Source organism: Protopterus annectens, chromosome 6.part0, assembly GCF_019279795.1.
Source record: "Protopterus annectens isolate FY-2018-M chromosome 6.part0, PAN1.0, whole genome shotgun sequence".
NCBI classification, from domain to species: Eukaryota; Metazoa; Chordata; order Ceratodontiformes; family Protopteridae; genus Protopterus; species Protopterus annectens.
Window position 1 is genome coordinate 873143715 of NC_056737.1, and position 26385 is coordinate 873170099.

The 26385-nt window shown below is 44.2% G+C and overlaps 1 protein-coding gene across 1 annotated transcript in view; it reads right to left on the reverse strand.

The window, feature by feature from the left end:
* The window catches only part of DYNC1H1 (dynein cytoplasmic 1 heavy chain 1), a 3754902-nt gene that overhangs the window by 1629174 nt on the left and 2099343 nt on the right, over positions 1 to 26385 (reverse strand). The window contains exon 54 of the mRNA XM_044073590.1: positions 2231 to 2394. Coding sequence (XP_043929525.1) covers positions 2231 to 2394 — 164 coding nt within the window. The remainder of the gene's footprint in view (positions 1 to 2230; positions 2395 to 26385) is intronic.

The window sequence follows — 26385 nt, forward strand, 5'->3', positions numbered from 1 at the left end:
GACTTCGGATCTGAAATTCGAACTTGAAAATCTCAGGTGTCGGCTGACCAGTACTTGCAAACTGCTTTTGCTTTGGGCACCACGCGGCAAGAAAGACTGAAGAAAATGGCGTCGGCTGCATCTTTTATACCCCCTGGCGCACTGACGTCAGGGAGGAGGCGACAGCAACCGACGCTGGACTTAGACTTTGGAATTCAGGCCTCCTGCGGGTAGCCTGCCAGCAGGATAACCCAATAGTAATGATTGCAACAGTAAAACACGATGAACATCTGATGAGTATAGGCAAATAGGAAAGCATGGGGCAATATTAAATGAAAAATATGCTCTGGTAAAATTTTTAGTTGTGCCTAGAATAGAAGCTGCTGTTAAACAGGGGATAATTAGTAGAGCATAGAAAATACTGTGCAATAGCTATACGAATCAGAAGACGTTACAAAAGATTTAGAATAGAAACTGGATAATTAATTCACAAGGATGCAATGGGAGAACATGCATCTGGTTCCCAGGTATGAAAGTCAAGATGATTTTGGATTTTTACTTGGTTTTGGGTCTGCAGATATTTTATACTCCCAGCAGACTTCAAAGAATTTTTCCACAGGCAGATGGCAAATGTTGCAGGTGTGATGGGGAAGAAAGATGTAAATAGGAACATATGCTTTGGGAGTACAATGAGTTGGCACACATTAAAATTAATTACAGTAGTGTGTCAGAAATACTGGCTGAGCAAATGGGTTTTAACAAAGGAAATGATTCTTCTGAGCTGGGACACAGGATCTGAATTGCCCAAACACAGTAAGTCCTTAAATTTAATTATGTTGCCTGCCAAAAAAGCAATTACTAGAAAATGGAAATCAAAGTCCAAACCAACTATATTTGAAGTATTGAATATTATACGAGAGATCAAAGAAATAGAATATGGATCTTTAGAAAAGAGAAGGAGCCAGTTACAAAGAAATAGATGGAAACTATGGGAATACATGCAGAATAATGTTCAGGAGTAGTGAGGTTTAAGAGAAGGCAGAAATTCAGCAGTTTATGCAATGCTGGAGTGATGATAATTACAACAACAACAAAAAAAAAAGGTAATTGAAGTATGCTATAGGTGGATTGGACACATTAAATTGTCCCTAGGCGTGAGTGTGTGCGTGTGTGTGCCTTACATGGAAGGTTGGGTGCCGGGCTGGCAACTCGGCACCCTAAAACTCCACTACCGAGCATGAGCGGACAGGTGATCTGTTGTGGCGACCCCCTAACTGGGGAAAAAGCTGAAAGAAGAAGAATGTATGTAAATAGAGTCAATTTTAACATGGTTTGTCTTCTTTTCTGTTAATGTGTTTGCCTATGTCTTAAGTGATAACTTAATAAAATTGTTTAAAAAGGGTTCCTATTAGATAGTCTAACTTCTGCAAGCTCGAACCTCATATAGTCGAGATCATAAGTTCTAATTTGCTGAAGTTCAAGCATTTCAACTGAAATCTCCATAAGGGGAGGTTTCTGTTTTGTTCCATGTGGTGTGATCTCGGAGTTGGTGTATTTAAGTAGAAGGGGGTGTGGGGGGTGCAGGGGGGCTTGCTCCCCTACTTACAACAGTTTATTTTGTTTTTTCATCCATAGTCTTTTTTTTTTTTTATAACTCCGAACAGGATGGTTCAAACATTCCGTGTTTGAAGTTATTAAACTTCAACTAAGTGATACAGACCCGTTTAAAAATGTTTTCTGTGTACTATCCGGAGGTTAATACCAGCTAGCAATTGTTAAACAAAAGACTCAAGCTCCTGCATACTTTGGTGGAGGAGGCTAGCACTGGTTTCTAAAGGGGCATACGCTGGAAATAACAGAGATTGATTCACATTACAGCCTAAATGACTGCCATAAAAAGAAAATGTTCCATCAGACCAGAAGAAAAGTACTCATAATAAACAAAATTCAAAGCCAACTCTTTAATGTGAACAATGTACATTTACGCTAACTGGATTACAACTATATAATAGGGTCTTTTTTCTTCAAAAAAGAAATATGACCAAGTTCATAACACTGATATTAAGGCGGACACATACTGTAAACTGAATTGCTTTAGAATATTTATAATGTTAGTTACTATTATACTCCTACTCACTTTCCTGGTGCTTTTCTCCCAGGCACTCTGCTGAAGAAAGGTGTTTACCTAGTCAGACTATTCCAGTCAACAAAGGCAATAAAATACTCCACTTAAAATTTTAATAGAGCATACCTGTCTTGGAAGAGACGAAGGGCTTCATGGGCCCATATTCTGATCAACCCTTCTACTGGCAAGCTTTCTAGTGGCCTCAATGCCTCAAAGATGCCCCTCACCCAACGTGTCATTTCACGTGGAGAGTAAATGTAATGTGGTTGGGTATCCTGTGTAAATCTTTCCTGTTAAAAAAAGTGACACTATAACAATGCTGAATGCTGTCTATAATCACTACTTTCAAAACAAATTTTAAGGCATCACCAATGGTGAACAATCAAGGAAGAGCAAGCATTTCACATGGAATTCCTGTTAAAATTACTCAGTTTTAGAAACCATTTTACTTTTCTATGTTAAAAATTCATTGAAACAAACATACTCTAAATGGTAATACATGGGACCAACACACATCTGGTGGTAAATCTGGTAAATATTTTAAATACTTGGATGAGCAGTGATTTTACTTCTACCCCGATTAACCGTTTTTCTGTCAAAGCACATAAAAAGCATCATCTTTGACTACAACATTCTTGCAACTATGGTTTTCAAACAGAAGTTTGCAACTCTAACAGAGGAAATTTACACAGCACCTAAAGTATAATGTATGTGAGGGTACCAAATATGGCCAGAGATTCAAATTTCAGAAAAATGTCATACTACAGGAGCTGTCTGATATCCCCTAAACAAGTCTAGATGTTACCTCCCGGACCGACATTACCCAGACAACTTGACTGTAAAGTATCACAAAATCTTTGTTTTCGAAGCAAGATGCCCTCAACAAATGTGCCTCTATTTCATCACCCCCATCCCCCACCATCAAGCCTCATTTGACAAAAGGCAACAGAACTGCCTGAGAAAAATAAAGGAGATAAAAAGCATGACCTTTCGTATCTAAACATTAAGACATTATCAACTCTCTCCAACAGAGGGGTGAACTAAAAATATGAGCAGCACTGTAACACTGTACCATTATTTCAAGACCACTTAAACGCACAAAGACAAAATATTGAGCAAGGATTGTAAGAGGCGCTCTTAAAATGCAGTATTTATCGTAGCAGCTGAACAGATAACATTATGAAAGTACCATCATACAACTTTACTATGCTTCTATTACAGACCATAAGAAAAAATGTCTAACCTCCAACTTAATAAAACAAACTGAAGTGTCAACCAGCTAAGATAAACTTTGAAACGTCTTCTTGTAATGGGGAAAGCCCCCTGTTTGCCCATACAGAGCACATCACCTCTCTGTTTACATATAACAATGCCACAATTCCTCGGTCATAGAAAAAAAAAAGTTAAAAGCTCACTCACAACTTACTGATTTCCTCTGTAGAATGGGAGATTTCCAAATCAACTTGCAATCAACAAGTCTGAACTTAACCCAACTCACCAGCATTTAAATGTAAAAATCATATACTATACTATTCATTTTGAAGTTCATTGCTCACAGAATATTCACAAAAGAACAGATTTTTTTTTTGACTACCTGTTAAGAGTCAATGGACACAACCTAGCAGGATGACAACAGCTTGCCTTTCAATGTAGGAGAAGCAAATTCAGCCCGTTACCTGGACTGGAAATCCAGTCTATAATGCCTGAAGTTATTAAAAATCCAAGTGACTTTCTTGATCATGCAATGAACAGAGACCTTCCAGAAGAAGATGGTAGTGCTGGCAGCTGCCCCTTGGGAAAAGCATCCTGACTTGTCCTACAAGACTATTTCCATGGCAGTCTTAAAAGAAAGTGACACCACAACTTGTCTACTTTTTGGTACAAAGGAAAGGAGGAAAAAAACCCAGATCTATGTCTTAGTATAAAATGCAAGCTTCCTATGCATAGACATTGTATGCATCACAATTTCCCTACATTCTGTGGCCTTTAGCAAAGCATAAATTAAATTAAAAAAATAAATGCACAGCTGAATGGCCAATACAATGTATGTTGAAAAAGCACCTTAGGGGTGAAAAATTGGTCTGAAATGCCACGTTCTCCTTATGGAAAAAGTACAGTTGTGTACACTTACCATAAATGTAGATGTTATAGAGTGTATTCACTGTTGCAGTCATCACATGCGAGTTATCTGCCTTCAGGTAGCCCTCAGCTGGCCTGAACACCAGAGTTTTGGATTCCTGCATCGGATGCTGTCACTTCTTCCAAGACGTAAGGTCGTCAGGGGTATAAAACATGCAGCCAAAGCCATTGCATCAGTTTTGCTTGGCCCAGATGTCAGGTGCCCCCCTAATGGGGAGCAATTAAACATAAAAACACAAAGGTATACCTCCAACAAAAAAGCAAATGCACCAAAAAGGCTTTTAAGCACAGTAAAGGAAAGTAGAGGTATAGCCAAACAAAGTTAGGGGGAAGGAGGGAGGGTAACCAGGACTGCAACAGTGAATACACTAACATCTACATTTATGGTAAGGGTACACAACTGTACTATGTTCTTCGTGTTTCACTGTTGCAGTCATTACATTTGGGTAGATTCCCAAAGCTATGGTTGGGAGGAGGAGTTTAGATAGCATTAGGAGCAGCTATAAGATCCTGCAAGATTGCAGTGGCAAAGCCAGCACTGGATTTAGAGAAAATTGGCAAATGGTAATGCTTGGTGAAAGTATGTACAGAACTCCAGGTAGCAACTTCTAGGATGTCCTTGGTAGGAACACCCCTGAGAAAAGCTGTAGAAGTAGATGCAGTCCTGGTGGAGTGAGGTCTGATCCCCTGGGGTATAGGTTTTCCATGGTGTTTGTAGAAATCAATGCAATGGCATACCCATTTAGAAATGGTTTGTTTTGAAATAGCTGTCCCCCTCTGCCCCTGCAGCAAATGCTACCAGCAGCAGTTCAGATTTTCTTTGAAGTTTAGTCCTGTCCAAGTAGAATCTATGTTGCCTGTGCACATTCAAGGAATGCAGAATCCGTTCCCCTTTGTTCTGTGGATTGGGAAAGAAGGTTGGCAAACGAATGGACTGATTTAGAGCCACCTGGGCATGAAGGATGGATTGGTCCTGAGTGATACCCTGTCCGCATGAAAGATGATGAAAGGCTCTACTGCCATAAGTGCCTATAATTCAGACACCCTTCTAGCTGAAGTGATTGCCAAAAGGAAAGCAGTTTTCCAAGAAAGAAATTTTTAAGTCTGCAGTAGCAGCTGGTTTGAACAGGGGGAGACTCCTTGGTGGTCTCAAATTTTTTGCCCCTCTGAGGTACTGCTTGAGCAGTGGATGAGAGAAGAGGGGAGGTTCTGTGTTATAATGAGCTGAAATGTCTGAGGCGTGGATTTTAATGGAGGAAAAAAGACAGGCCCTTGTGAAGCATCTCAGTTAAGTACTGTAAAATCTGAGGTAAATTGAGTGCTGCTGTGCTCATCCCTTGAGATTGGTTTCAAGCACAGAATCTTTTCCATTTTTCAGCATAAGATTTTCTAGTACTAGGCCTCCTTGCTTCTAAGATGACATTCATCACAGGTTTGCTGAGGGATGGTAAGTTAGAATTTAACTAATTAGCCAGGCTGCAAGGTTCAGTGTTGGATGATGAGGATGCAGAATCTAATTCTCCTGCTGAGACAGCAGTGAAGGAGTCTGAGGCAGGTGCCATGGAAATAACCGTGACACACTGCGCAGGAGGGGGTACCAGTGTTGGCGCGGCCAGTCTGGAGCAATCAAAATCATCCTTGGCTTGTCCCACTTGACTTCCAGTAGTACTTTGGAGAGCAGAGGCAGCTGGGGGGGGATGGGGGAGGCATAGACTGACAGATTTTTCCAGCTGAAGGACAGAGCATCCACTTTCCAGGCTTGTTTGTGGGGAGTCCTTGTGCAAAATTTGTCCAATTGGTAGTTCTGGGGGGAGGCAAACAGGTCTATATCCGGGCTTCCCCATTCGCTTGTCAACATGCTGAAAATCCTTGGTTCCAGTTTCCACTCGTGTGGGTGCATAAGGTTTCTGCTTAGTCCGTCTGCCAGTGTATTTAACTTACCTGGCAGGAATTGAGCTTGTAGGTGCACTTGGTAGCTCAAAGGCTGTGTTCCACAATGCCATGGCTGGTCTGCAGAGGAGATAAGAATGAGTACCCCCCCCCCTGCTTGATTATGTACCACATAACCATGGTCTTGTCCGTCTCTACCATTAGTTGTCCTGGAAGAATAAAGTCCTTGAAGGCTGTCAGAGCATTCTGTAAGCTAACATTTCTTTTTGATTGATATGCAGGTGCATTTGACTTAGGTTCCATTTGCCCTGAATGCACTTCCCTGCCAGGTGAGCCCCCCATGCATAGTCCGATGCATCTGTTGTTAGGGTTTGGGCGGCAGGGGTAGTGTGAAAGGCAGTCCCTTGTTTTGGTGGCAGGCCTCTACCAACCAAAGGAACTCTAGGCGTAGGGGCAAGGTATGATAGGAATCATTGTTTCTAGGCTGTGAGAATGTTGACTCTATAGGCTTTTTAGAAACCACTGTAGTTTCCTCATATGCTGTCTTGCATATGGAATTAGAAGAATGCAGGAGGCCATGAACCCCAAGACTTGCAGTATTTGTCTTGCAGATAGCAGGGTTTTTGTGGCCACTTGCTTGAAGAAGGTTGTCAAATGAGTTGCTTTTTTGACGTGAAGTAAGCAATCTGGGAAGTTGTATTCAAGCTTGCTCCCAGGAATGTAATTTGTTGACAGGGTACCAGTTGTGATTTCTTTTCGTTTATGGTGTACCCCAGACAAGTTAGAACCCTTTTTACAAATACCAGTTGATTCAAAAGTATGCCCTGGCTTTCTCCCTGAATTAGACAATCATCCAGATATGGGTATATTTGAATACTTCTTTGCCTGCAAAATGCAATCACTGGAGCTAGGTACTTTGTGAAAACCCTGGGCGCAGTATATAAGCCAAAAGGCAGTGCAGAGAACTGACAGTGCGTTGCTTTGAAGTGTAGGTATTTTCTGCAAGATTCCCTGATTGGGATGTGCAGGTATGCTTTTAGATCTAGTGTTGCCAACCAGGCATCTTTGCCTAGCATAGGAAGTAATTAAAGAGTCAGCATCTTGAATTTTGGTATCTCCAGAATGGTGTTTAGAGTAGACAAGTCCAGGATAGGACGCCATGAATTGTCTTTTCTGGGTACCAGGAAAAGTCTCTAGTAGAAACCTTGTCACTTTTCCTCTTCTGGTACCAGTTGAATAGCCCCAATCTTGAGAGGGAAAGCATTTGTTTTTGGGTCTCTGCCCACTGATTTGGGGGTAGGTCCGGCCACCTGCTTGGTGTTGGCAACGTGTGGAAGTGAAATCTGTATCCCTGGGACACTATATTTAAAACCCATTTGCCCTGGGTGATGAGTTCCCAATTTTGCATGAAGAGCAATCGTTCCCCCCAAAGAGGCAGTCAGTTGAGAAGTGCTTGGAAATTTTATAAGGAAGTCATTGAGACAGTTTACCATAGGGGGAGTCTTATTATTCCCAGATTTGGAAGTGGAGACCCCCCAATGCTTAGTTGTGTGTGTCCCCTGGAACTGAAACCTGGGGAAACCTGGGAGTTTTGCTGTGTCTGGGTTTGGCTTGAGAATACGTGGAAGGAGCTGGAAAGGACCAGTTCTTAGAAGGCCAGTGTCAACTAAATCTAGGAGGCTGAACTTGTAAAAAAAAAACTAACAGTTTGCATAGATTTAGCTTTATCTTCCACCTTTTCAAGAACTTCTTCAGCCTTGTTGCCAAACAGGCGGGCCTGATCTTAAGGAGCATCCAACAATTTAGCTTTAACATGATTAGGCAGAGACTACTCCTTAAGCCAAGCATGCCTTCTAAGAACAGACCCAGTAACAGCCTTGCAAGAGGCCCCTAAAGAATCAAAACCACACTGCAAAGTATGTTTTCCAACTTGTTCAGCAGAATGCATTAAATCCTGTAAGCCGTTATTTTCCACACAGTCAGGAATCAGCATCATTTTCTGTTTAAGTCGTCCAATAACATGTTGCTGATATTTTAACATACAAAATTGGCAGTTTAAAGCTCTAATTGCCAAGGTTGCTGAAGTATAAACCTTTTACCCCATCTATCCAGCGCCCTGGAGTCTCTATCAGAAGGAGTAGGATTTTTAGCAGTAGAACCCTTAATGCCTCTGGGCCCCTGTGAAATAGTCTCTGAATCTGCAATAGGATTTTTGAAGGAATTTATGGGAATCAAGGACCCTGTAGTATCTGGTTTACTAGGCGCAGGAGGCAGGGAATCAGGGGCCAAACTGGATTCCAAGAAAGCGTCATCAACAATGTGCAGTACAGGAGGAATAGCCAAAGGCCTATGCTGAGGTAGGAGAAGGAAATCCCTAAGCCTCTTTTTTGAATCAGAAAATTCCTGGCTTTCCCAGTGGAAATGCTCCCTCAGAGTATGTAAGGCTTCCCCAAAAGAAAAATCCTCAGGAGGGGAAGCAGAGGGAATAGAGTCCTTTGCATCAGAATCCTCATAAGTAGGAAACGACAAATCCAGGTCACCAGAAGAGTCAGAAAAAACAGAATCCTGATCAGAAGATTCATAACCAAGCTCAGCCCTAGGCCTCTTAGAGGGTGGGGGTTGACTACTCCTGAAAAAGTTATTACAACTTCAGCCATTTTTATCATTTTTTGTTTAGGCATACAGGCCTGAGCATGTGGCCTGGGCGTAGGCTTTTTAGGCATGGATCAAGATTTAGGCCTTATTAAAGAAGGAGGCGTTGATATAATATGCAAGTCCGTAGGCCTGAATACACCCTCAGAAGCCGGTGCCTGCACAGCGACTCCGGATCCATCCAAGGTAGAGACATCTGTGGGTTCCATAGTTGAAGTATCTCCCGGCATACCGGACTCCGAATGGGTCTCAGTAGAGGCCTGAGAATCAGAAGTAGCGGGTATCAGGAGCTGCAAAAGCACCCCACTGAGTACCGGCGAACTGGCGACTGGCTTAGAAGTGTCGTCGGCAGTTTTGGACCTCGGCGGCCTGTCTCTGTCTTTATCTTTTCACTTTTTCAGAATTCCGGTAGTCGGATGGCTAACCGACGACATTTCTGGAACCAAAATATTTCGAGGCAAAAATATACCGACAGACAGTGCTCTGATTAAATAAAGCACAAAACCGACAAGGTACGTCGTGGTGAGGGCATAGGCAAGGAATACAGTACGAATGAAAATCTTTATGAGGTATTTGCTTTCCACAAGTAATGCAATTATTAACTTTTACTGACATCAGGAAGGAGCAAGAAAAAGTTACCCCAACGGAGTACTTAGCTTTTAGTTGAAGACTTCGGTTCTGAAACTCGAAAATGAAAATTTCAGGAGTCGGCCGACAGGAACTTGCGAATTGCTTCTACTTCGGGCACCGCACGGCAAGAAAGACTGATGTAATGGCGTCGGCTGCATGTTTTATACCCCTGACAACCTGACGTCATGAAGAAGGGACAGCAACCGAAGCAGGACCCAAGACTTTGTTAATCAGGCCGACTGAGGGCAACCTGCAAGCAGATTACCCAAATTTAATGACTGCAACAGTGAAACACGAAGAAAGTACAGTTTTGTACCTACCATAAATGTAGATGTCCGATAGGTATGCATCTGCAGTCATCACATATGGGTTGTCCTGCCTCAGGCAGCCCTTCGGTCGGCCGGATTCCAAAGTCTGGGCCTGGCTTCGGCTGATGTCGCATTTTCCCGACATCAGAGCGTCTGGGGTATAAAAGCATCAGCCGACGCCATCTTCCTCAGTTTTTCTTGCCCCAGATGCCAGGTGCCCTCTAGGAAGGCTAAATTTGGAGGAATGCAATAAAATTCCAAACATTTGCAAAAATATATATATACATGTATATACAAACAAATACACCATAATAGATTCCCCCAGCTAGCTAATAGAGGGGTAAGCACCCTAGGAATACCACAGAGGGGAAGGAGGGAGGGTAAACCTGACTGCAGATACATACCTATCGGACATCTACATTTATGGTAGGTACAAAACTGTACTGTGTGTCCTTCAAGGATGCATCTGCAGTCATCACATATGGGTAGAATACCATAGCCAATCTGGGGGTGGAGGTACTAAGTAAAGGATGGTGTAGTTAAGATACCCTGCAGGACTGCCGTAGCAAAACCTGCTCTGGATCTGGAGTATAAAGGTAAATTGTAATGCTTGGCAAATGTATGCACGGAACTCCATGTAGCAGCTTCTAAAATGTCCTTGGTAGCCACCCCTCTTAGGAAGGCTGTGGTGGTGGCTGTGGCTCTCGTGGAATGTCGTCTAATGTTAGCTGGCACAGTTTTTCCATGAAAGGAGCAACAAAAACGAATGCAATTCCCTATCCATTTTGAAACTGTCTGTTTGGAAATTGCTTTTCCTTGTACCCCAGCAGCATATGCTACAAACAACTGGTCAGTCTTTCTGTAACTCTTAGTTCTGTCCAAGTAGTAGCGCAATTGTCTGTGTATGTCCAGGGTGTGTAGAAGTCTCTCCCCTTTATTTTGTGGTTGTGGGAAGAATGTAGGCAAGTGAATAGCTTGGTTCAAAGATACCCTGGATACCACCTTTGGCATAAATGTAGGATTGGTCCTCAAAGAAACTCTACCCTGATTAAAGATAAGAAATGGCTGCACTGCCATTAAAGCTTGTAACTCAGATACTCTTCTTGCTGAAGTTATGGCCAGAAGGAAGGCACGAAGACAAACTGTAGATCTGCCGATGCTGCTGGTTCAAAGGGAGGAAGTGTTAGCTTTTCCAACACAAAATTAAGGTCCCAAGTAGGTAGAGGTGGTTTCCTTGGAGGTTTGATGTTTTTGATTCCTCTTAGAAACTGTCTTGGGAGAGGATGAGAGAAGACAGGTGGATTAACATTGTATTCTGCTGAGATTGCTGAGGCATGTATCTTAATGGAAGAGTAAGACAGGCCATTGTGGAACAATTCTGCCAAATATTCCAGTATATGTGCCATGTTCATTACTGTCACATCTAGGCCCTTTGTTGTGTTCCAGGTGTGAAATCTTTTCCATTTTGCTGAATATGCCTTCCTTGTGGAAGGCCGGCGAGCTTCCATAATAATATCCTTCACTCTCTGGGATAGGTTATCCTGAGAAGTAGTCATGGTATTCTCCAGGCAGTTAGCTGCAAGGTTTTCAGGTTGGAGTGCAGAGTCCTGAAATTGTGCTGCGTCAGTAGAAGTGGCCATAGGGGGAGAGGCCATGGTTTCGTCTGTGACATGCTCTTTAACAGTGGGTACCAGTGCTGTCTTGGCCAGTTTGGAGCTATCAGAATCACTCTGAGCTGCTCTGTCCTGATCTTCAGTAGGACCTTGGTCATTAATGGGAGAGGTGGGAAAGCGTACACAGTTAGAGCTTTCCAGGTGAAAGAGAGAGTGTCCACTTTCCATGCTTGTGGGTGGTATGTCCTTGAGCAGAATTTCCTCAGTTGATGAATGTGGGGGGGAAGCGAACAGATCTATTTCCGGGCTTCCCCATGATTGTGTGATGAGTAAGAAGATGTCTGGGTGCAGCATCCATTTGTGTGCATCCATGGTAGTTCTGCTTAAGCTGTCTGCCAGTATAATGTCTTTCCCTGGCACGAACTGGGACTGTAGCTGTATGTTGAGTTTCAAAGCAAGTTCCCATAGATTCATTGTCAGTCTGCAAAGAGGGTAGGAATGGGTGCCTCCTTGCTTGTTTATGTACCACATAACTGTGGTGTTGTCTGTCCTTATGAGCAGGTGGCCTTGCTGAAGGAAAGGTTTGAAGGCCTCGATTGCGTGCATCACTGCCAGCATTTCCTTTTGGTTTATGTGCATGTGCAGCTCTCTTTGTGACCATAGCCCTTGGATACATCTGCCCTCCATGTGTGCTCCCCAACCTTGGTCTGAAGCATCCGTGGTGATGGTTTGGTTGGCTCTTGGCTTGCTGAAGGGCAACCCGCTGTTCGACTGGCAGGCTTGAGCCCACCACAGAAATTCCTTTTGTAGGCAAGGAATGAGTGGGATTAGAGTTTCTAAGCTGTGACTGTGCTGTGTCCATAAACTTCTTAGGTACCATTGTAATTTTTTCATATGCAGTCTTGCTTGCGGAATCAGAAGAATGCAAGATGCCATGTAACCCAGGGCATGCAGGATTTTCCTTGCAGTCAGCTGAGTTTGTCTTGTCAGATTCTTGAAGTAATCTGGTAGTTGTTTTTGTTTTTCTTCTGTGAGAAAGGCCATTTGGGTGGTTGTGTCTAGATCCGCACCCAGAAAGGTTATTCTTTGGAATGGAACCAGTCTTGATTTGTGGATGTTGACTGTATATCCCAAGCCCTGTAAGCAGGTGGATGGCATAGTCCAATTCCTTTAACAAAGTTTGCTTGCTGTCCGCTTGTATAAGGCAGTCGTCCAGATATGGGTAGATTTGAATCCCCTGAACTCTGCAGTGTGCAATTACTGATGCCAGGCATTTCGTGAATACTCTGGGCGCAGTAGATAAGCCAAAGGGTAATGCTGAGAATTGATAATGCTCTGACCCTGCAAGAAATCTGAGGTGTCTTCTGCAGCTTTCTCGAATAGGGACATGCAGGTATGCCTCCTTGAGGTCTAGAGTCACCAGCCAAGACCCCTTGCCCTGCATGGGAAGGAGTTACTGTAGAGTCAGCATTTTGAATTTTGGCACAATGAGGTAAGTATTCAGTGCGGACAAGTCGAAAATAGGCCTCCATTGATTTTCTTTTCTTGGAACAAGGAATAATCTGGAGTAAAATCCTTGGCCTTGTTCTGAAAGAGGTACCTTTTCTATGGCTTTCATTTGCATTAAGTTGGTAATTTGCTTCAAAGCCTCTGCCCTCTGATTTGGTGGCAGGTCTGGCATGCCTCTCCTTTTTGGCAATGAGTGGAAATGGAACCTGTATCCTTTTGTCTATTATTTGCAGTGTCCATGTGTCCCTTGTAATGCTGTGCCAGTTTTTTGAGAATAAAGAAAACTTTCCGCCCAAAGGTGCTTCTAATTGAGCCCTGGTCGGCGGAGTCAAAATAAAGTCATTGAGTCTGTCCTGGTGTAGCAGTTGTAGTTCCTGCACTACCTCTCTGGTTGGGAGGCTGCCACTGATGGCCTCTGTAGGAGCCTCTAGCTTGCCCTCTACCTCTGGCACGCCTATTCCTGCCTCTCTGAGATCTGTCTGAGTCCGGAAAGGACCAATTCTTAGTAGGCCAATTTCTGCTGAATCTCGGTGGTTGGTCTTGCAGAAAGTCTGACTGTTTGCACAGATTTTGCCTTTTCTTCAAATTTCTTTAAAACTTCTTGAGCCGTGGAACCAAATAATTTTTGCTTTTCCATAGGAGCATCCAAAAGCTTAGCTTTAACATGGTCTGGCAGAGATTGTTCCTTCAGCCAGGCATGCCTACGTATAACTGCACCTGTCATAGCTGACCTAACATGAAGCTTCCAATGCATCATAACCACACTGCAAGAAATGGTTACTAACCTGCTGGGAGTTATGCACCAGATCCTGAAGGGATTTGCGATCAAGGGGTTCAAAAGAGGACAGTTTCTTATGCACTTCATCTAACAAATACTCTTGGTACTGTATCATATGAAATTGACAATTTAAAGCCCTCATGGAAAGAGTTGCAGAAGTATACACTTTCTTACCCCATCTCTCTAATGCTCTGGACTCCCTTTCAGAGGGTAGAGGGTTTTTAGCAGTGGCAGCTGCAACCCCTTTTGGGCCCTGGGAAATAGTTTCTGGATCAGCAGAGTGGGCCTTGTACAGGTGTAGATGTGAGTCCGGGACCCTGTAGTACCTATCAGGTTTGGCAGGAGCCGGAGGGAGAGAGTCAGGGGCAGTACTAGCATCAGAGTACACATCATCAATGACATTCAAAACAGGAGGTATAGCTAAAGGCCTATGCTGAGGTAAATGTAAAAAGTTCCTTAATCTCTTTCTGGAATCAGAGAATTCCTGACCCTGCCATTGAAAATGTTCTCTCATAGAGTGTAATGTCTCTCCAAAGGAAAACTCTTCAGGAGGGGAGGCTGAGGGAATAGATTCTTCAGCATCAGAATCCTCGTAGGCCGAATAAGCCTCCTCCTGGTGGTCTGACAGAGCAGAGCCATCAGTGGACTCATCTGAGGACTGGGGGTCAGAGGGCTCAACCCTGGGCCTTTTGTCTGGAGGTGGTTGAGAGCCCCTGTCCGGATGAGGTTGGGAACCTCTAATTAAAGAAATCATATCCTCTGCTAGGCTAAGAATCTGAGAGCCAGTAGAAGGTCTCTGAGAGGAAACCTTGGGAGGCAAAGCTTTAATAAGTTTAGCAGCTTTAGCCCTAGAGAAAGCCTTAATGGACATGGAAGCAGGGGGTCTGGCTGCACCACGTGCAGGAGTAGACTTATCTAAAGGAATGGTGTCAGAAGGTTCCTGGACACCGGTTTCAGTACTTAATTCAATAACCGACTCGGCCGGGGCCTCCGGGGCCGAGGTAGTTGGTTGTGTGGTTTCGGTAATAGGAAGTACCAAGGACTCGGTTTCAGCCGAGACAGAGACACTCGCAGTAGGCCTGACCGTGGTTTCAGCCGAAACCGCGGTCCACGTGTGTCGGTCCTTGTCCTTCCGTTTTTTAACTAAATGCGAAGTCGAAGTCTCCGACGGCATCTTATAAGCAAAACTAGCCCCAAAAAATTCCTCTGCAAACTCCAACCGACGTCTAAGAGTTCATCGGTTGAAGGAAGCACAGGCTGAACAGGCAGAGACGTCATGGTCTGGGCCTAGGCAGGGGAGGCAGTAAGAGTGAAAATCCTTATGAGGTATTTGTTTCCCACAAGTTAAACAATTATTAACTTTATCTGACATCGGCTGAGGCAAGAAAGAGTCCCCAACGGGGTACTTAGCTTTTTCGAAGTCTTCGGTAGCTGAATCACAGGAGCTGGCCGACCGGCACTTGCGAACTGCTTCTGCTTCGGGCACCACGCGGCAAGAAAGACTGAGGAAGATGGCGTCGGCTGATGCTTTTATACCCCAGACGCTCTGACGTCGGGGAAAGTGCAACATCAGAAGCCAGACCCAGACTTTGGAATCCGGCCGACCGAAGGGCTGCCTGAGGCAGGACAACCCATATGTAATGACTGCAGATGCATCCTTGAAGGACATCATCCATGTGGTTAGATGAAGGGATTGAAGGTTCGGTGTTTGTAGTTCCGAGGGATGAGATATTAGATCCACTGTGGGATCTAGTATCCATGGAGGATACTTCAGATGAGACCCATAGGAAGGGAAGCCACACCTGACAAGGCCAGATAGGGGAATGAGTATCATGGAACAGTTTACCATTTGGTAAACACCCGGGTGGGGGGGGGGGCTCCTGTGCCAAGTCCAAAAGGCAGGGCCCTGAACTGAAAATGACTGGCTCCTAGCCGGAAGCACAGATGCCTCCTGGATCATCTATCTTGATGTGATAAGTAGGCATCCTGGAGATGCCAAGAGACCCATGGCTAGCTGGGCCCCCCCGAGAAAGCTCCTCATCATCCTGTCCATATCCATGGGTAAAAGGCTCCTGGAGCACCTAAAGGAAGCTGATGATTGGGTGGATTTAGCTGGGGTAGCAAGCCTGGACCCCAAAGCAGACCTATCATGCCCCCGATCTGAAGTACTCAGATACCTAGAAGCAGAGTGCTTCAGATCCCTGGTGGATCCTGAAGGACAGCCCTCAAAAAGTAATGCTGGATCCAACAAACGTCAGATCTGGCACCTGCTGGACCACCCTCCTCAGATTCAAAAAAGCAGATAGATCCAAGGGAGACCTAACTGCAATCAGATCAGAGGGCTTCTGAATCAGAGAGACCTCGGAACCTACCGACTGATCATGAGACACATGACCCGTTAAGGCCAGAGGCAGTTTTGGATATGGGGATCTCTGATCCAAAAGCCTAGATCATTTCTGTGGCATAAAAGGAGAAGCACCTGAAGAAACAGATGGGGCTTTCCTTTTGGACTCCTTAAGTCCTGAAGATGGGGACGCAAGAGACAAAGGGACCCCGCAGAGCCATGCCCTTCAGCAGCAATTGTTTCAGTAGTTCGCTAGCGCTCGAGGGATGTATGCTGCACATACACTGCTATTAGCCTCAAGGTGGTCGGCACCCAAACAACCCACACTTCTTGTGGGCATCAAAATTTGGCATCTTACGCCCACAAGAAGGGAACCTAAGGAGGAAAAATAAAGTGCATCTGTTCCAATCACATTCCCGTAAAGATTTCACTTGCACATCTTCAGGGAAACAGAATTCCTTTTCCTTTTACAGAGTCTTCCAAGAAGGGTCAAGAGCCTGCACAAGACCCAGAGCCAAGCCCAAAACAGTATTCCCGTCCAAAGTAACTGACAAGAGAAACCATAGGTTTAGTTTTATTACTTTGACAAGAAAATTAGGGAAAACTGACCCCAGCACTACCAGCAACAACTTCCCCAGGAATGGTAACATTCTAGATGAGCAGGGGCATATTCTCTTGTCCCTTCTCCCACTGACAAGAGTGGTTATCTCCCTTGTCCACTGAGAACTCAACAGCAGAAGAGGACATGGTTAAACCAGGATCCATGGTGGATATATGGACAACACGAGAAGGCTTCAAAAAAGATAAGTGGTCCGAGGAACCAGCTTTTGCCACAGTAGTGTCACCCACCTGCATCTCAGGCAAATTACCAGCTTGTTGTGATGGCAAAGGCTGCTTATTTTTTTCTTTTTGTAGCTGGAAGAAGGTTCAACTGAGGTGCCAGTAGTCTGTTCCATGGTCAAGCTGGAAATAGTGCTCGTTTCTCAGGGAAATTTATCAGCAATAGTTGGTGACACAGGAAAGCAGAAAAAAAAGTAACTTTACAACTCACCAACACACACAAAGCACTTAAAAACACCTTCCCCTAGCTCCCCCAAAAAGTAACTATACAGTTGTGCCACAGAAAAAGTAGTTTTAAAACACTTTTAGTATACATTTTTTTTCACAAAAGCAAAGTGCACTCCTGTTTTAAAGTCACGAGACAGTCAAGATAAATACTTTTTCCTATCTTAAAACTACTTGTTTCACAAAAAAGTTGTTTAAATAAGTTAAACAGAAATAAGGAATGTTTTCCTCTGAAGGGAACTCATCTGCTTAGCAATGTAACAGCAGTAGCCAATTTTTAATCCTCAAAAGCCTGCAGATCTCCTATCAGCGGCAGAAAAGCTCTAAAGGGTTTAGCACCAAAACCCTTTTCTTTAAGCCAGCTTAACTCGAGCTGACTGAGCACACTGAAGGTGCCCTGATGTTTTGGGAGCTGGCTGGCTATTGCATTCTATGCAGAGTACAACCCACAGCACTTGGACAGTGATCTATATAAATAACATTCATGGTTTCTCAGTAACCATGTTTAGTACCCCAGTGCTGTCTGGAATACAGGGAAGCTAACAAGATCACCTTTGGCCTGTACTCCCTGATGATCTGCAGTACCCTGGGAATAAGGAGTAAATGAGAGACTGTATACAGAAATAGACCTGTCCATGGGAAGGAGATGGCATGTGTTCTCCCATAAGCCCTTCTCTGGACTCCTCCTGATGTACACTCTTACTTACCTGTTTTTGTGAAGAAACAAAAAGGTCTATTTCTGACATACCTCATCTGTGAGTCAATTTGAGGTAACACCAAATTCTTGAGTGCCCACTCATTTGGGTCTAGGATTGTCTTGCTCAGAGAACCTGATGGGTTGTTCTTCCTATGCAGCAGGTATTGGGCCAGAAGGGTCAGATCCATTCCCAATGGATGGCATGGCCAATCTTGCACAATGGGTATGTGTGGATGCCTCGTCTGCTGATATATATACCACATTAGTGTGGTACGATCTACTCTTATGACGAGAGCCTGCTTTCCACAGAGCTTTAAATGTCACCACTGCTCTGCAGACTGCCATCATTTCCTTGAGACTGATGTGACATTTGCAAACAGAGCTCTACCAAATGCACTAAACATCTCTCTCTCTTGAATAGGCCCAGCAGGCCTGGCCTGAGACATTCATTGTTAGCATCTGGTAGCCAGAAGGGAACCTCCTGGATGGCAATGAAGGCTACTATCCACTAATGAAGTTCATTCTTGTTACAGGTGATGACTGGAATATGGGTTTGCAAAGGAGTCTTGGGTACCACTGCAGTAGTTCCTCATACTTTATAGAGTTTTAAGGGGAACCACCAGTATGCATCATACCATGAAATGGAGACTCTTCAGGAATTCCCTGGCAGAAACAGTGTTCCTCTGTCATTTTGTGGAAATATTGTGACAGAACAGCATCTTTTCTAATGTAAAGTAAGCCTTCTGGTCCGCCGAGTCCAGCTCTGCACCCAGGAAAGTCAACCAAGTGTGTGTGTGTGTGTGTGTGTGTGTGTGTGGGGGGGGGTGAGGGGGTGTTGGAGGTGAGATTTCTGGATGTTCAAAGAGAACCTCACCCTGCAGGCTTCAGGACCAACCAATGTACTCAGATACAGTTACACTGGCTCCAACTAGAAAAATGTGGATGCTGTTGGCTAATGACCTTTTAAAAGTCTTGACATCAGATGGGAAGATTGGCTAAATGGCTATGGGGGGGGGTCTAATTCAGGCCAGCCTAAGGCTTCAAACAAGGCAGAATTCCCAACAGTTATTACTGCAGCCGTGAACTACGAAGAAAGATTAGTTGTGCAATATCTTACCATAAATTTAGAGGTCCTTTTCTGTGTTGCAGTATTCATTACAAGACAGTCGCCTGCCAAACTGCCTCACATCAGTCAGTATACAAGAGACTTGCTACTTAGATGTGCGTGATATGTCAAATGTAGGCTGCTATCAGACAGAGGCCATACAAGTGACGTACGTACGCACGCACCATCTTCACAACTGAGTGCCCCAGAAGGAAAGCCCATCTAAGGAAAGTATGTAGGCTAGGTACATCCATGGAAGAACAAAATAAGGAAGGCGGGAGGGATGGAATACTGCAAAGTGAAGAACCTCTATTGTAAGATGGTAAGGATTTTATACAACTAATCTATGTCCTTCTATTCCTCTGCTGCAGTATTCTTCACAGGAGGGAAAATGCCAAAGCTCATGAGGAAAGGGAGAAGGTAAGGGCAGTGAAGCTCTCCATGAAACCATGGAGAACAGCCCTGGCAAAGCCTGACCTAAATGTGGAAATGTTGCCCAGTTTGTAAAGTTTGGTGAAGGCATGGACTGAAGAGCAGTTTAATTGCCTCCAGAAAATTAGTTTGTGTCCAGTCCATTGAAGAAGGCACAAGAGGAAGCAATACCCCTGGCAGAGTTTGCCTTAAAAGGAGAAGGGATGCTCTTTCCATGGTGCTCACTGCAGAAGGATACAGCTGGAAACAGTGCGTTTAGAGACAAAGTCCCGTGAAAGGGGAAAAACTGGACTGATTTCCTGATATTCTTTGTTTTGTCAAGGTAGAAACCAAGCTGGCTGTGCACATCCAAAGAGTGCAGAATTCTCTCCACAGAATTTGTTGAAGGGAAAAAGGTAGGTAAATGAATAGACTGGTTGAGGGACAACATTTACCACTTTACGTATAAAGGGATGGTGTGAAGAAATGCACAGTATCTGTGGAACACCAAGAAAGGAGAAGAAGCCACAAAGGCCTGGACTTCAGAAACCCTTCTGGCTGATGTTAATACAAGCAGCAAAATAGTTTTCCAGGAGCAATATTTCTGGCTCAAAAAGGGCTTGGGTCAGTTTTTCAATAGAAAGCTAAGATCCCGGGGGGTGGGGTGGAAAATACAGTCATGTACTCTTACCATGAATGTACATGTTTGAGTGTATTCACTGTTGCAGTCATCACATTTGGGTTACCTGCTTGCAGTAGCCCTCAGTCGGCCTGATTATCAAAGTCTTGGGTCCTGCGTCAGTTGTGGTCTCATCTTCCATGACGTCAGGGGTATAAAGCATGCAGCCAACACCATATCAGTTTTTCTTGCCCCAGATGTCAGGTGCCCCCTATTGGGAAGCAAATAAATATATATTCAAGGTTACACCTCCAACAAAAAAGCAAATACACCAAAAAGCTTTAAACATAGTAAAAAGGAATAGAGATGGAGCCAAAAGAAGTCAGGGGACTGGAGGGTGGTTAACCAGGATTGCAACAGTGAATACACTCGAACATCTACATTTATGGTAAGTGTACACAACTGTACTATGTTCTTCGTGTTTCACTGTTACAGTCATCACATTTGGGTAGATTACCAAAGCTAAGGATGGGAGGAACAAATTAGATAGCTTTAGGATCAGCTACAACGCCCTGCAAGATTGCAGTGACAAAGCCAGCTCTGGATTTAGAGAAAATTGGCAAATGGTCATGCTTGGTGAAGGTATGTACAGAACTCCAGATAGCAGCTTCTAGTATGCCCCTGGTAGGGATACCTCTAAGGAAGGTTGTACAAGTAGATGCAGCCCTGGTTGAATGTGGTCTTATCCCCTGTGGGATAGGTTTTCCATGGTGCTTATAGCAGAAATGAATGCAATGGCCTATCCATTTAGAAATGGTTTGCTTTGAAATGGCCTTCCCCTCTGCCCCTGCAGCAAATGCCACCAGCAGCTGTTGAGAATTCCTGACAGAATTAGTCCTGTCCAAGTAAAATCTAAGTTGTCCGTGCACATCTAAGGAGTGCAGTATATGTTCCCCTTTGTTCTGAGGATTAGAAAAGAAGATTGGCAAATTAATGTACTGATTAAGAGCCACACTGGATACTACCTTGGCCATGAAGGAGGGATTGGTCCTGAGGGATACCCTGTCCGCATGAAAGATTATGAAAGGCTCCACTGCCATAAGGGTCTGTAATTCAGACACCCTTCTTGCTGAAATGATGGCTAAAAGGAAGGCTGTTTTCCAAGAAGGGAATTTAAACTCTGCATTTGCAGCTGGCTCAAAGGAGGTAGAGTGAGTTTTACCAATACAAAGTTAAGGTCCCAAACTGGGGTTGGGGCTCTCCTGGGTGGTCTTAAGATTTTGGCCCCGCTGAGGAACTGCTTGAGCAGTGGATGAGAGAACAGGGGCGGGTTCTGTGTTGTAATGAGCTGAAATGGCTGAGGCATGAATTTTGGAGGAAAAGGAAAGGCCCTTGTGAAGCATCTCAGTTAAGTATTGAAGAATCTGAGGTAAATTAGGTGCTGCTGCGCCCATCCCCTGAGTTTGGTTCAAGGAACAGAATCTTTTCCATTTTCCAGCATAAGATTTTCTAGTACTAGGCCTCCTTGCCTCCAGAATGACATCCAACACTTGTTTACTGAGGGATGGTAACGGAGAGATCAGGTAATTGCAGCCAGGCTACCAGGTTCAGGGTTTGAAGCTGAGGGTGCAGAATCAGGTCCTCCTGCTGGGACAGCAGGGTAGGGGTCTGAAGCAGGTGCCAGCAGTGACACTGCGCAAGAGGGGGTTAACAGTGCTGGCGTGGCCAGTCTGGTGCAATCAGTAAACTCCTGGTTTGTCCTGTTTGATCTTTAGTAGCACCTTGGAGAGGAGAGGCAGAGGAGGAAACGCATAAACTGATTTCTCCAGGTGAAGGACAGAGCATCCACTTTCCAAGCTTGTTTGTTGGGAGTCCTTGTGCAGAATTTGTCCAATTGGTAGTTCTGGGGGAGGCAAACAGGTCCATTTCTGGGCTCCCCCATTTATCAACATGTTGAATTTTTTTTGGTTCCATTTTCCACTCGTGTGGGTCCATGAGATTTCTGCTTAGTTCGTCTGCCAGTGTATTTAGCTTTCCTGGCAGGAATTGAGCCTGTAGGTGCACTTGGTAGCTCAAGGCTGTGTTCCACATAGCCACGGTTAGTCTGCAGAGAGGGTATGAGTGGGATCCCCCCTGCTTGTTTATGTACCACATAACAGTGGTGTTGTCCGTCTTGACCAATAACTGTCTTGGAAGAATGTGGTCCTTGAAGGCTGTCAGCATTCTGTACAGCTAACATTTCTTTTTGATTGATATGCAGGTGCATTTGACTTTGGTTCCATTTCCCCTGAATGCACCTCCCTGCCAAGTGAGCCTCCCTTGCACAGTTGGATGCGTCTGTTAGGGTTTAGGCGGCAGGGGGTAGAGTGAATGGTAGTCCCTTGCTTTGGTGACAGGCCTCTGCCCACCAAAAAAACTAACTGTATGCAAGGCATGTTAGAAATCATTGCTTCTAGATCCTGAGAAGGTTGACACCATAGGCTTTTTAGATACCACTGTAATTTCCTCATATGCAGTCTTGCATATGGAATTAGGAGAATGCAGGAGGCCACGAACCCCAAAGGCTTGCAGTATTTGTCTTGCAGATAGCAGGGTCTTTGCGGCCATTAGTTTGAAGTAAGCTGTCAAATGAACTTGTTTCTCTGGTGTGAGGAAAGCCATCTGGGAAGTTGTGTTCAAGCTTGCTACCAGGAATACAACTTGTTCGCAGGGAAAAAGATGTGATTTTCTTTTCGTTTATGGTGTACCCCAGAGAAGTTAGCATTTTTTGTACAAACACTGACATGACTCAATGGTATGTCCTGGTTTCTGCCTGAATTAGACAATTGTCCAGGTATGGGTATATTTGAATATTTCTTTGCCTGCAAAATGCAATGACTGGAGCTAGGCACTTTGTGAATACCCTGGGTGCAGTAGATAAGCAAAAGGGCAGAGCAGAGAACTGATAGTGCATGAAGCCTGCTTTGAAGCGTATGAATCCTCTGCATGATTCCCCTGATCGGGATGTGCAGGTAGGCTTCCTTTAAACCCAGTGTTGCCAACCAGGCATCCTTGCCTAGCATAGGTAGCAACTGGTCAGGAAAAGTCTTGAGAAGAAACCTTGCCCCCCTTCCTCTTCTGGGACAGTTTGAATAGCCCTTATACTTGAGAGACATAACTTACTTTTGAGCCTCTGCCCACTGATTTGGGGGTAGATCTGGCCAACCGTTTGGGGTTGGTAAAGTGTGCAAGTGGAATCTGCATCCTTGAGTAACTATATTTAAAATCCATTTGTCCTGGGTAATGAGTTCCCAGTTTTTTGCCTGCAGAGCAAACTTTCCCCCTAAAGGAGCAGACAGTTGAGAATGGCTTGGAAGTTTTAAAGTTAAGTCATAGAGACAGACAGGGGAGTCTTACTACTCCCTGCTTTGGAAGTGGGAGCCTCCACTGCTTAGTCCTGTGCGTACCTTGGGACTGAAGCCTGGGTGATCTGCTGGTTCTGGGTTTGGACTGAAGGCCTGGAAGAGGCAGGAAAGGACCAATTCTTAGTGGGCAATGCCTACTAAATCTTGGAGCCTGTACTTGCAGGAAATCTTTTAACAGCTTGCATAGATTTAGCTTTTTCCTTCATCTTTTTAAGTACTTCTGCTTTGTTGCCAAACAGGTGGTCCTGGTTTAAGGAAGCATCCAGCAATTTGGCATTAACATAATCTGGCAAAGGTTGCTCCTTAAGCCATGCATGCCTTCTAAGTACAGACCCAGTGACAGCAGCCCTACAAGATGTCTATAGTGAATCAAAACCACATTACAAAGTATGTTTTCCATCTTGTTCAGCAGAATGCATTAAATCCTGTAAATCCTTATTTTCAGCACAGTCAGGAATCAACATAATTTTCTGTTTAAGCAATCCAATAATATGCTGCTGAAACTTTAACATATGAAACTGGCAGTTTAAGGCCCTAATGGCCAAGGTTGCAGTAGTGTATACCATACCCAATCTATCCAGCTCCCTGGAATCTCTACCAGAGGGGTAGGATTTTAGGCAGTAATAGCCTTAATGCCTTTGGGTCCCTGTGAAATGGTCTCAGGATCCGCAGTAGGATTTTTAAATAGGAACTTGAGAGACTCAAGAACCCTGTAATATATATCTGGTTTTCTGGGAGCAGGAGGTAAGGAGTCATGGGTCAAACTAGATTTCGAAAAGGCATCATCAACAATGTCCAGTACAGGGGGGATAGCTAAAGACCTGTGTTGGGGCTGGAGTAAGAAATCCCTAAGCCTCTTTTTGGAATAAGAATAATCTTTCCCAGCAAAAATGCTCCCTAAGAGTATGCAAGGTTTCACCAAAAGAGAAATCCTTTGGAGGGGAAGCAGAGGGAATAGAGTCCTCAGCATCAGAATCCTATTAGGTAGACAAGGGTAATCTCTGGTCATCAGAGGAAACAAATTTCAGAATCCTGATCAGAATACTCATAACCAAATTCAGTCCTAGGTCTCAAAGGGGAAGGTTGGCTTCCCCTGATTAAAGTGATAAGGACTTCAGCCATTCTTATCATTTGTTTTTTAGGCATAGAGGCTTGACCATGCAGTCTGGGCATCTGTTTTCTAGGCATGGATCGATTTTTAGACCTTGAAGAAGAAGATGGCATCGATTTAATATGCAAGTCAGTAGGCCTGAATAAACCCTCAGAAGCCGGTGAATGCACAGCGGCTCCAGACCTATTCAAGGTAGAGACAGCCGCAGGTTCCACAGCTGAAGCATCTCGCGGCATACCGGACTCCAAATGGGTCTCAGTAGAGGCCTGCGAATCTGAAGTAGCGAGTATCAGGGGCTGTAAAAGCGCCTCACCGAGTACCAGTGAATTGGCGACTAGCTTAGAAGTGTTGTCAGCAGCTTTGGACCTATGTGTTCTGTCTGTCTTTATCTTTGTGTTTTTTCGGAATGTCGGTAGTCGGGTGGCTTACCAAAGCCATATCTGGGTAATTGAACCAAGTAAAAAAATATTTAGAAGCGCAAATATATCAATGACAAATAGTTCGTTGTTTAAATAAGGCACAAAACAGTGACAGCGAGGTACGTCTTGGTCAGGGCCTAGGCAAGGAATACAGTACGAATGAAAATCTTTGAGGTATTTGCTTTCCACAAGAAATACAATTATTGACTTTTACTGACATTGGTTTAGAGCAAGAAAAAGTTTCCCCAACAGGGTACTTAGCTTTAGTTTAAGACTTAGGTTCTGAAACTCGAAAACGAAAATATCAGGAGTCGGCTCACCGGCACTTGCGAACTGCTTCTGCTTCGGGCACAACACGGCAAGAAAGACTGATGTAATGGCGTCGGCTGCATGCTTTATACCCCTGACTACCTGACATCATGGAAGATGAGACAGCAACCGACTAAGGACCCAAGACTTGGATAATCAGGCTGACTGAGGGCTATTGCAAGCAGATAACCCAAATGTGATGACTGCAACAGTGAAACACGAAGAACATCATGTTTCCTGGAGGTCTCGTGAAGGACCCCTTTTAAAAATGGTTTAGCCCCAAATCTAGAGGCTAAAGGTGGAGAAAGAGGCAGATGGGCAAAAATAGCCTGCGTGGCTCAGCTGGCAGCCTGTGTGGCTCAGTGGATTAGGGAAGTTAGTGTGGGTGACTGTGTTGATGGTTCTCATCTGGAAGGTGCACTTTTACTGAAGAGTAAGTTAAGCCAGCACCCAGCAATTCACATGGGTATGAGAGAACCAGTGGGGCCCTCCACTGTAAGTAGGTCTTGGTTATGAGAAAGAAGGTGAAAATCTCTTCTATATGGATAAATAAGACTTTGTAGCAATGGGTTTCCTGCCCTCCAGCAAAACCCTAAAGCACATCCTCTGAAAAAAGGCATTTCAAAGGAATTAAAACACTATAGCCCACAATGTTAGCTGTAGAGTTGATAAGTGGAGATGGATGAGAGTTCCTTTGTGTTGTCTGAGGTCTACCCTGTGGGGTTACTTGCGGTGACTGTCCTTGCCTAAATGCAGGAGTAGGGGAAAGAATGCTGTATAGGCCAAAGGGGAGTCACCATCAAGATTGTTTGTTTGTTCTGCTGAATCTTTAGCAGAACTTTTGGAGTGAGAGGAAGAAGGGATACATACAGGAAAGTACAGTTGTGTACACCTACCATAAATGTAGATGTTAGAGTGTGTATTCACTGTTGCAGTCATTACATTTGGGTAATCTGCTGGCAGGTTGCCCACAGTCGTCCTGAATTCCAAAGTCTTGGGTCCTGCGTCGGTTGTGGTCTCCTCTTCCATGACGTCAGGGGTATAAAACATGCAGCAGACGGCATTTTCTTTAGTTTTTCTTGCTCCCGATGTCAGGTGCCCCCAAAAAGGTAGCAATTATATATATATATATATATATATATATATATATATATATATATATATATATACAGCACTGAAATAAATAGGACATGCTGGAGGGACAGATTCATAACCCAGAGGCTCACTTCACTCTGGAATAAAATCCCAGTCCAGGTAAGGCAGAGTCCCTCATTGACT